At 33.1% G+C, this 12,131-nt stretch overlaps 1 protein-coding gene across 1 annotated transcript; it reads right to left on the reverse strand.

Annotated features, from left to right (window-relative positions):
- Positions 1 to 732: 732 nt before the first annotated feature.
- On the reverse strand, positions 733 to 10,068 carry LOC145122045 (ABC transporter B family member 11-like). The gene is made up of 13 exons (XM_079057723.1): positions 10,062 to 10,068; positions 8,766 to 9,031; positions 8,567 to 8,621; positions 8,100 to 8,275; positions 7,722 to 7,943; positions 7,132 to 7,370; positions 5,960 to 6,485; positions 5,418 to 5,691; positions 3,843 to 4,675; positions 2,506 to 2,772; positions 2,099 to 2,362; positions 1,181 to 1,474; positions 733 to 1,092 (listed from the first exon to the last, which is right to left on the reverse strand). The coding sequence occupies exons 1-13, from the start codon at positions 10,066 to 10,068 to the stop codon at positions 733 to 735; spliced, it is 3,783 nt and encodes a 1,260-aa protein (XP_078913849.1).
- Between the last annotated feature and the right edge of the window lie 2,063 nt (positions 10,069 to 12,131).

Here is a 12,131-nt window from a genome sequence, read left to right on the forward strand (position 1 = left end):
TAGGCTGCTTATTGCTTATTGCTTAATCCCACCGCAATAAGCAAATTTAAGTGTTTGGATAGGAGTCGTTAAAAATAAGCTTATTGCGGTAGGAATAAGCCAAATAAGCTGATTTTAATAAGCAGAGGGGGGGGGGGGATTGCTTATTGGTCATTTTACTCATATAAGTTGTTTTGTTTGCCAAACATTTAAAATGCTTATTGCTTATTGCTTATTCCCACCGCAATAAGCTAATCCAAACACATTTTAAACAAATGCTTATTCCCACAGCAATAAGCAAATAAGCAATAAGTTAATAAGCTAAAAACTATTTATCCAAACACCCCTGAATATGTAATATGCTCTGAATTTGTAATCTGATCTCTAGATTCATAATTTTTTGGATATTTTTACTCAATAGGTATGCATCGATGAGAGAGAGAGAGAGAGAGAGAGAGAGAGAGAGAGAGAGAGAGAGAGAGAGAGAGAGAGAGTCCACTTATTTTTAAATTTTTTTAAATGAATAAATGAATATAGGATTTAAAAATATGAAAGAAAAATAGAAAATAAATACCCTAAGGGCATTACAGTCATTTCAATTTACCGAGGGACAAAAAACGCAACGAAACTACCTCAAAAGGACCATGAATCCAAAAAAGCCGTGGTTTGGACTAAACCCCCAAAAAATTGCATACCACGGGACCATTTTTGCAATTTTGTCTAAAAGTAAAAATAATAGTTAAAAACATATGGTTACAAAGCAGAAGCAGTAATTGTATGAAAAGCAACTAATGATGCATATATACCATCCTTGATTTTTATGAGTTTCTCATGTTTCCCACTCTCTGCAATGACTCCATTTTTCACTACCGCGATAACATCTGCTCCCTGGATTGTGGATAACCTGTGAGCCACAACCACTGTGGTTCTGTGTACAATTACTCTATCAAGTGCATCTTGTACCACTTTCTCAGATTCAGCATCTAGAGCACTAGTGGCCTCATCTAGTAATAGTATCTTCGGACCCTTTATTATTGCTCTTGCTATTGCCACTCTTTGCTTTTGCCCTCCCGACAATTGTATACCTCTTTCCCCCACATTCGTATCATACCCCTGAAACGTTTTATATTGCTTATGTAACAATAACAGTATTAGCAAAAGTACAATATCAATGAAATTAAAAGTAACAGGATCACATCACCTGGTGTAGGTTGCTAATGAATTTATGGGCATTTGCCAGTTGTGCAGCTGCCATGATTTCTGCCTCTGTGGCATTGCCTTCCTTCCCATATGCAATATTGGCACGGATGGTGTCATTAAACAAGACTGGCTCTTGACTTACTAGACCCATCTGTTGTCTTAACCACCTCACTTTTAGCTTTCGGATGTCAACTCCATCAAGAGTTATTCGGCCTGAATCAACATCATAGAACCTTTGCAGCAAAGAAACCACAGTTGACTTTCCACTCCCACTTTCGCCAACAAGAGCTACAGTCTTGAAAATCAAATATTAAACACAATTAGGCAATGTTTCTTTAGCAAGGGCCAAAGTTGTCATTTACTGTTATTCAGTAAAAAAACAATCTTTGTTCATACAACAGTACTATATCCATACAGGGAAAATAAGAAACAGGTCGTACGTGTTAATTAAGTATTGTTTAAATTAGTGCACACTGCACACTCAGGGAAATTCAAGGGAAAAGTAATTGAGTGCAAATTTGTAAAAACTCAGAAGTTAATGGGAAACACCTTAATTCTCTGGCCTTTCCTATGAAGTCATTCCTTTTGCATTAAGTCAAAAAGAAACATCCATATATAGCTTACCAGATTAAGTCCTGCCCCTATTGAGTAAAAACGAAAAACACCTTTTTCTTATTAAAAAGTTATAACTTTCACATTGTTAGCTTCTATGTAAAACTTCATTCGAAAATAGCAAGTTTTGTTGATTTTGTTAAATAAAAGTTTGGTTTTAAGCTCATTTATGTGCTTTAGTTGGTAACATAAGAACATGTACTATTACAAAACTTCAATGTGTAAACAACACGTAAACAAGAATAGATTGAGGGTGAAAACACCTTAAAGATGTTTGCAAAATCTATTAGGATGATAAAGAGGCTACCTGGCCTGAACGAATGGTCAAACAGAGGTCTTTGAAGATTTGAATGTTGGGTCTAGCAGGATAACTAAAAGTGACATGGCTAAACTTGATACCCCCCTTCACATTTTTTAATGTAGTTCCAGACTCATCAGTATAGTCTATTTTTGATTTCTGGTCTAGAAGAGCAAAAATTGAAGCTGAAGCAGTCTTGGCTTTTCCGGAGTCTGGAACAAAGGATCCAGATTGAGAAACACCCATTGCTGCCATACTCAACCCCAAAAACACCTTCAAATAGTAAAACAAATTTGTACCACATCACTACTAACAAAATGTGTGTATATAAATCACAGAAAAAACCATTGCTAAGTATCACCAACCAACCACCTCAAAGAGATGGGAAGCTTGAAAAATAAGTAAACTCGGTTTACCTGGAATACTTTAGGGAATGTAGTCTTTCCGGCTTCAACAAAGCAAGCTCCAACATAAAAGCTGATTGCATATACTAAATATAACAATAACATGGACATGCCAAATCCAGCACCACTAACTAAACCTTGTTGGATTCCTGCTTTTCGAGGTTTTTCACATTTCTTTTCGTATAGTTTCATCACCTTCTCTTCTGCACAAAAAGCAGCAACTGTTCTAATGCTTCCTATCGCATCACTTGCAACTTGACTTGCATCCTCGTATAGTTTCTGAAACCAATACAAGTTTACGTCATATATATGTTATTTCTATTCAACTAGTTTTTATTTTGTTAGATAGCAGAAAAATAGTAACATAGTTTCGCTGATTTGTTTGTTATAGCATCCTACTTGTATTTCTTCTGTTATACATTGCACCTTGAAAAATCTAATAAGTTATAGGAATGTTATCCAAATAGAAACCAATTTTTAGTGTTATGATTGAGTGGATTTTTAAAGTGTAATGTCGTAATAAAAAATAGATTGAAAGTGAATGCTATAATTGGGTAGATATTTTAAAGTATAACTCCTTAATATTTTTTTTGAATGTACAATGCTGTTATAGAAAGAAATGGAAATGTGATGCTAGAATACATAAATAAATACAAGTAGGTTGCCTTTTTTTATTTTTATTTATTTTTATTTTTATTTCAAAGAAACTACTCAACTCAACCTCTATTTTTCCCTCCACTTCCCTAAATATGTTGTCACTTTCCCAATATTTTAAGACATCATTAATCCGAACAATAGTTAATGGTAAAAAAGAAAACATCTTTTTAATCCAATAACATAGATATGTGTTTTTAACCAACTTAATGCAAAAGGAACGACTTACTATTAAGTTTTAACTTTTCCCAAATTGCACTTGAAAAAAAAGAAACAAAACCCTACTTTATTTTCATGCAATTTGCAGGAAATAGCACTTTACTTTTATCCATAATAGCCTTGTAGTTACATGCCTTTACCCATAATGGCAATGTACTAACAATTTTTTTTTTTTTTTCTACTGAAAATAGTATAATGTAACCTGTAATAGCAATGTAATTATAATTACTTAACTGTAATAGCAGCATACTTAAATTCTTCTATTGATATAAGCAATATGTCACAAACAAAGTATTCCAATATTGGTAGCAAAATATGAGTATGCTACTAGTATTGATAAAACATAAAGTATCGTTACTCTATGTTGCTATTATGTGTAAAACATATGAGTAGATTGCTATTCTGAGTAAAAAGTAAGTATATTTGTATATATAGTGAAAGTAAAGTAGGTTGCTTTTATGAATAAAATAGCTCACCTTCGTATCAGCAGTGAATCCTGTAATGAATTTTAATTGAAGATACCCGTTAAGGCCAATTAGTGGTAACAATAACAAGACTATAAGAGCCAACTGCCAATTTGCAAGAAATGCGATTATTAAACCACAACCAGCTGTGGCAGTGTTCTGAACAAGTAAAGAAAGCGTATCCCCAAATAAACCTCGCACTGATACAGCATCTGAAGACAACTTTGCCCCAATCAAACCACTCGAATTTTCCAACTTATCAAACCAACTTATCTCCATTTGAACCAGTTTTTTGAAACATTTTAATCGGATTCTTCGTATCAGTTTACAACCAGCAACACCATAAAAATACATTCTAAGTGGTGTTGCTATTAAACTTGCCACACCAAGAACAAGAAGCATCAATGCCCAAAACTCCGAATCCTTTCGAAGTTTATGAGCGGGCTCGAAAAATGTCTTTATAATACTCGAAAGAAGATACCCAAAAATAGGTAAAGTTGCCCCATTAATTAGAGCGGCTATGGAACCTAGTAGGATCACTGGGAATTCAGGCTTGTTCAGATAAGCCAAGCGTAAAAGGGAAGAATCGGTTTGATTATCGTGTATTGGTTCCTTGAAATCAGTAGAGGGTAGGTTAAATGAGTGACGATTACTATTACTAAGATTAGATGATTTATGAGCTATGGATCTTGAGGTAGAAATGTGTCTGCTTGTGGAGGCCATGGTAATCTTGGGCAATTGTTGATCCTCCTTGTCTTGATTTTGTGATTGTTTGGTGAGTTCTTGCAATTGTATAAGTTGGGAGTATGCACCTTCGGGATCTTTTGAAAGCAAAGAGTGTGAACCTGCTTGATTAAAAAAGATGTGAGTGTAAGAAATGAAAGCAAAGAGTAGAACTGAACTTACAATTTTTTTTTATTAGGATATTATAATTTGAAAAATCTATCCAGATGAAGCATTGAAAATTGTTTTGTATTTAGTTGACATTGTTATTGTTTGGTAGGTTTTTCAAGTAAAATGATGTAATAGGAAGAAGTGAAAGTAGGATGCTATAATAAACAATCAATGAAAATACATAGCTATATCACGCATTGGGCTATATGCAAGAGATAACAACGTACTTTCATGTGGTTGTCTATTATAGCACAGTAGCTTCTTTTCATTATATTAAAAAACTGTAAATTTAATGTTTTTCTTATAGAAGCATCGTGCTATGAAAATCTATCTCATTATAGCAGTGTACTTTCAGTTTTTTTTTTTTAATTATTATTATTATTATTTTTTAATTTTTTTATCATAACGTTATACATCAAAAAATATATCCGATTATACCCATTTTTTGGATGACATTGCTATAATTGGGTGGATTTTTTAAAATTGCAATGTTTTAATAGAAAGAAATTAAGGGTACAATGCACAACAAGCAACTCAATAAAACTGCATTGCTATCTGTTGCATAAAACTACAAATTTTATGGTATTAAGTTTTAAAATCAATAAGGGTCATATCAATACATATGTGATGGATTTTCTAAAATGTAATCATGGAACGAGAAAATATGATGAAAACAAGGTTAGATAAGAGGACCTTTCTCAACAATCTTCCCATTGTGAATAACGGCGATTACATCAGAATTTTGTATAGTGCTCAATCGATGGGCTACAATGATAGTAGTTCGGTTAACCATGATTCTATTGAGTGCCTCTTGAACAACCCTTTCGGATTTTGCATCAAGAGCACTTGTAGCTTCATCTAGTAGTAAAATCCTTGGGTCTTTTAAGATTGCCCGAGCTATGGCTATTCTTTGCTTTTGTCCTCCTGACATATGAGTTCCATGATCACCCACCATTGTATCGAGTCCCTGTATGCATTTGACCAATACAAAATGCTTTAGGTAACTAAGGTATGGATCATTTTTCAAGGAATGTGATTATTTTCTCCGGGGTGAAAATTTTATTATGAGGAATATGTTTCTTTTCCATTCTTGAATGCAATTAGATGATATATTATAGTTACAATCTAGTTTTTGTTTTATGACCTCAATATAAGACCACTGTTTTAAAAAAAATCAAAACTTTTATTAAAATAATTCTGTGTAGTCATTGTTCTAGTAGTGTATGAAATTCAACCTTAGGGAATTTTTTGATAAATTTGGCAGCATTTGCGAGTTTAGCAGCCGCTTTGATTTCTTTAACTGTTGCACCATCTTTCCCGTAAGCAATATTCTCTTTAATACTTGAACTAAACAAAACAGGTTCTTGGCTCACGAGACTGATCTTTCCTCTTAGCCATCTTACATTATACTCTTTGATATTAATAGCATCAATAATAACTTTGCCTCCTTGAGGGTCATAAAACCTCTCTATTAGGCTAATTACTGTCGATTTCCCACTTCCACTTTGTCCCACTAAAGCCGTGGTTGTGCCACTTGGTATCCTGAGAGAAAACCCGTTAAAAATAGGCTCCTCGGGTCTGGATGGATAGCTAAAAACAATATTCTGGAGCTCAATATCACCACGAATGTCATCAAGTTTCTTGCCACTGGTGTCATAAGGATCAATTTCTGACTTCCGATCTATCACCTGAAATAGTTTAAAAGCTGCAACTCTTCCAGAGGCAAATGCAGTCATGCATGGTGAAGCCTGCCCTAAAGAACTGATTAAGAAGTTTTATGAGGAAAAGTTGAAAGAAAACTAGTAAAAAAAAATCATGCCAAAGATAGAACTATTAAGAACCAAGTCTGCAAAAGGGTTAGGCTAAATGTAAATCTCATTGTATTTTCCATTTTTTCGGATGGAAGTAATGTACTATGAAAAGAATACGTAGCTATACATTTTCAATATATTTGTTTTCTTACTAGGGCATTGTAATTTGAAAAATCTACCAAAATTTAAAGCATTGCTTGGTGTTTGGAAGACATTGTTATACTTGGTTAGCATTTTCAATGCACAACGTCGCAATTGACAAGATGAAAAGTAGTTTGCTAAAATAAACAAATATATAAAACTATGTTACTAATTCTTGCATTTAACCTAAAGGGTTAATGGTGATTCTTCCCACTCATTGTATTTTGAAAAATCTACCCAATTACAGCAAATAAAGTTCTTTTTGAATTTGGATAACATTGCTATATTCGGCTAATGGGACGAAATGAATGTAGGATTCTATATTATTTCGAAAACCGATTACTTTACAAATTTTCTTCCATTACTTTACTAGTAAAGCATGAAATAAGGTCCTTAAATGAAAAGTTATGTCTATGATCATGAGAACTATTTCGAAAACCTGAAAAAGCACTTACAAAGAGCTTAAGAAGATCACAGTCATGATGTTTATAACCTGTCCACCTGTATATCCTTTTTCTATAATCAATCTGCCACCATACCATATGGCCAAAGAGTAGCAACAGAATACACACAACATAAATATACCAGAACCGATTCCAGCAACCAGACCCTCTTGCACCCCAGCCCTGTAAGCTTTCTTTAAACACTTATCATATTTGGCAATGGCTTGCTTCTCCCCTGTGAATGATGCAACCTGTAGTTATAAAAAATCATATCAAAATCAGCATTTATAAAAAGGTTACATACAAGAAATAGCAATAAAGTTTCATACACATGTTTATTTTAGCATCCTACTTGCATTTCATCGTAGTGCAAGAAATCTATCGAATTATAGCAATGTCATCCAAATACAAAGCAATATCATTGGTATAGTTGCGTAGATTTTTCAAAGTACAATGTCCTAACAAGAAGATAAAGTGAAAGCACAACGCTAGAACTGGTTAGATTTTTCAAAGTATAATACCTTAATAACAAAAACCTTCATATACAATTCTGTAATAGAAAAAAATGACTGTAGGATATTCTAAGATAAACAAATTCTCACGGTTCTGATAGAGCTGACTGTCTGTTCAACTACAGTTGCACCAAGAGAATAAGCAGTTTGGCCCTTAGACTTTAGCTTTTCCATTACAACAATCATAAAGGCTGCTGAGATCACAAGAAGAGGAATCGAAGATAACAACACAATGGAAAGAAGCCACCCCTTTGAAAACGCAATCATAAATCCTCCGAAGAATGTTGAAGCCAGTTGTATGAAAGTTCCGACCTAAAAGTGCAGAGACGGGTTAACTTCTAAAGTTATATCAGATAATGTAGATATAAATTGTATGGTCCTTCTTGCTACACACAAGACAGGATATAACAAGTTATACTACTTTTGATGTGCATCACACTGATACATTAATTATTATTACATTAGTACCTTTTCTCCCATAGCATCCTGAATAATAACGGTATCACTAGACATGCGTTCAATAATTTCTCCAGTCATGTTTTCCTGATCAAAAAATCCCACATCTTGTCTCAACAATGTTTTCAAGTATAAACTTCTGATACGTGCAGCCTGTCTCTCCCCAGTGATCATCCAGCAAACCACCTCTACAGAGTGACATATGTGGGTTCTTGGTTAGATGCTCAAAACCCTAGTAATCAAGCAATCTGTTATCTCTGTTTGGTACACAGAATAGACCCATTGTATTGCTTTTGTTGTGCATTGGGCTTGGACTAGGAATGATTTCAATGGGACAAAGATTGCTATTTTTTTTATCACACCCCAAAAAGAAGGGACAAAGACTCAATCTCGATCACTCATCATTGGAGTAGCCCTAGAAAGTATGTATAGTTTTGATCCATGTAATAAAATCAGTTGTGATGTTATTATAAGCTTACGAAAAAATGCTGCAGCTCCTGACCCCAAAGCCAAGTAGACATATTTGAGGGATACCTGGAAATTATTTATGAGTTAGAGAGCTAATGCACTTGTTAACTTGTCATAGCAAGTAATGACTTGATAAACTAGATATAGTACATAAAGGTCCAAATTGTTTTAATATATGAAACTGGACATTAGCATTGAGATACAATCTACCTTGGAAACTTCATGAACAATGGCGTTTTTATCTGTAGTGCCTCCAAATGTGTCAATTAGCTCCCCAAATAACAATGTCTGGAGAGGCATATTGATTCCACCTCCAATGGCAGTTATTGTCCCCACCACCATTAGTACATAATCTGTGGAGTCAGCAAAGGCAAAAAGCTTGTGATATGGAACTACGTCAGTTGTTTGCTTCTTTTCTTTAGCTGAATCCTTCGTTTTCTCAGACATTTCTGGAGCTTCTTTTGTTGATTTGATACCTTCTTATGGTTTCATGTCTCCCGTAGCACCAGTCATTATTCAGTGAAAAAACCTCCCCAAATGATGTATATATCAACTTCGATTTGGGCTACAAGAGAAACGACCAAGAACAACATATATATATATATATATATATATATATATATATATATATATATATATATATATATATATATATATATATTGAGAGAGAGACGCAAGTTCTTTTGAGAACCAAAAGATTTGTAAGAATTTAAGAACTCTTAATCCACACTCTATTTTTCAACACCAAAACCACTAACATTAACGAAATGCAGCGTCTAAGCCATATCTGTGCTCAAAAAAATATTTGATGATTTATTTTAAATGTTCGCGCGTGTGTGTCTATATATATATATATATATATATATATATATATATATATATATATATATATATATATATATATATATATATATATATAACAACCATCTAGACTAAGAACACTCCTTGAATTCGTTTAATATTTCGAGATTCTGTTTGCGAAGATGATAAGTTGCTCTCATTAATTTACTTTTTATATTGCTTCATTATTTTATTTCACTAATTATTATGGTTTATATTTTATTTGTCGAGTTGGTTAATTATGTTAGGATCAAAAATCGATAAACGCACAACGCAACACACGGGCAAAGTGATATATAGGTAATCTATGGACGGACTAGAGTGGGATTTTATTAGTCGTATCCGTCATACACATGCTTTCAGCATATAGTATAGAGGTACATGACGCTCTATTTATAATGACAAGTTGAGCTAAAAACTGTTAATCGGGCGAAACCCAAAAAACATCATTAATGAAACGGGCATTCTGGACTAGCGTGCATTGCTGATCTACACCGCAGACATAATTATCCGAGCACCATTGAAAGTTTTATTTGTGTAGGCAAAAATAGTTCGGAAGATCGTAATATTGCATAAAAATTGAAAGTTAAAGATTATTACTAAAAGCTAAGTATAACAAATATAAAAGATTAATATATATTACAAATAATAAAGCACTTAAAGCACCTGCCATGGTACGAACATTATATTTATATTGAATATATAAGATAATTGAAAAGCTCGCGTCAAACAAATCACAAAAGTTAGTATGACATTGATGAAGATGATTTAGGGGTGTTTGGTAAAAAAACTTATAACTTATTAGTTTATATCAACTTATTGGCTTATAACATGATAAGTTAGAAAGAGTTAACAAAAATGACTTATTAGCGGTTTGCCACCGCCATAAAATATTTTTATCCAAACATTTTTTAAGATTATAACGTTGTGAAACCGCTAATAAGCTAATAAGTTGTTTTCCCAAACACCATCTTAGTGATAAGCTTCTAGAAATCGGGTGACATATAGTAGTTGTAGTTAATTAAAAACATAAAGAAGTTTAAACCTTTCACTGCTAGATTACTGAGCTTCAACGACGAATCATAATAAGAACATGATACTAGTTTAGTTTTAATTCCACCACCAGCAATATTATTTTTAATTAAGGCGATGGTTTTGGATTTTCTAATAGTGCTGATTATCCTATATGATTAACTAACGAAATCCCGTCAAACTGAAAGCACTTGAAAGCGCAGAAGAAGAGTTTTTACCTTAAAAAAACAAATGACACACTTGGTCAACTCTGATCAACAGCCAAAGAAGAACTGTCCATGCAACTTGTGAACAATCGAGGAATTCATGGTGAGTTCAACTGAAGTAAAAATAATGGAACATTAATTAACACTTGATTCCAAGGAAGATTAACCAGTTTATCTCGTCTTTCTTGAGATGGCATGGGATATATATAGGAGTCGGTCAGTACACAGTAGCCAACTCCAAAGATATATTTGATAACCATTAGCTTCTTAGTTTTTGACGCGTTATTGTTAATGAGTTTAACTTACATGATCTTTCTACTTGTTTGGTCCGTTGCCATGGAACTTTTTCGGCTAAGAATAATAAAAATGATGATCACCAATCTGTATTTTTTAATTATCATTATTTTCTTTGTTCTATTCATTTAGCAGCATCCTGCATGCCAGTCGAGATGTTGGGAAACATATCGATTTATAGCATTTACATGAATATCATCAGATTACTGATTTAATATTAAGATAACTAGATAAGATAAGAAATTAATATACATGTTTAATGTGCCCATTATATATTTTTATATTTAAGGGAGGGATGTGACCCAACACGATTACAATAATTTCTTTGGGTTTTGGTATTGAATATTGCTAATTAATAGCACGTAATGATTCGGCATGTAACATATCCGGTCCTTGAGAGCATTTTAATATGCTTGTTATTATTGTGAATTAGGAAAAAAAATTAAGCCTACTGTGTACTTCTGTAGTACTGGTGCTAACATGGCAGCCATGTGCATGTTTACCATTACCGGTCAACTTTCAAAATCATAATTAGTGTAGGGAATGTATATTAGGCCTCCATAATACATTGAATTAAATTGAATTAAGTAGAATTCAATGGATTTTGACATTATCATTTTACCTTTCATACAACTCTATCATTTTTTTCCTATAATATATTATAGAAAATTTATTTTAAATTTTAATTTTCTTTTTCATTGAAGAGTTAATTGATCATCCATATCCATATACATTGAACTCAAACATGACATCATAGTATGATTGAGTTTAATATTTTAAATGTTTACTAAACATACCATATCATTCAACTCTTGTAACAAACTATACGTTATGGATCTTACTGATGCTTGGATGGATAGTGAATCTTGTTAAAAATGGGGAAATGGACTTAATAAGGTAATTAGCTTTTCGGTTTGTTCATATCTAGGTAACTATCTTTTTTTTGTATACATCTAGGTAACAAACTTTTTGGAAGTGTTCACATATGACCATTATGATCTGCTGTAGCAGGTTACATCCGGTCATAATGGTCATATGTGAACACTTTCAAAAAGTTCGTTACCTAAATGTGTACAAAAAAATGATTGTTACCCAGATGTGAACACACCAAAAAGGTAAAAGTAAATTACACGGATGGTCCCTGTAGTTTGGGTAATTTGTGTGTTTGGTCCCTAACTTATTTTTTAACTTGGATGATACCTAC

Source organism: Lactuca virosa, chromosome 6, assembly GCF_052849685.1.
Source record: "Lactuca virosa cultivar CGN04683 chromosome 6, Lactuca_virosa_CGN04683_v6, whole genome shotgun sequence".
Classification (NCBI taxonomy): domain Eukaryota; kingdom Viridiplantae; phylum Streptophyta; class Magnoliopsida; order Asterales; family Asteraceae; genus Lactuca; species Lactuca virosa.

Excerpts from the sequence above, each read along its gene's own strand:
- LOC145122045 (XM_079057723.1), bottom strand. Across the intron at positions 8,622-8,765 it reads TTGTTCATGAAGTTTCCAAG|GTATCCCTCAAATATGTCTA; the intron begins GTAGATTGTATC and ends AATAATTTCCAG. Across the intron at positions 1,093-1,180 it reads TCATTAGCAACCTACACCAG|GGGTATGATACGAATGTGGG; the intron begins GTGATGTGATCC and ends AAAACGTTTCAG.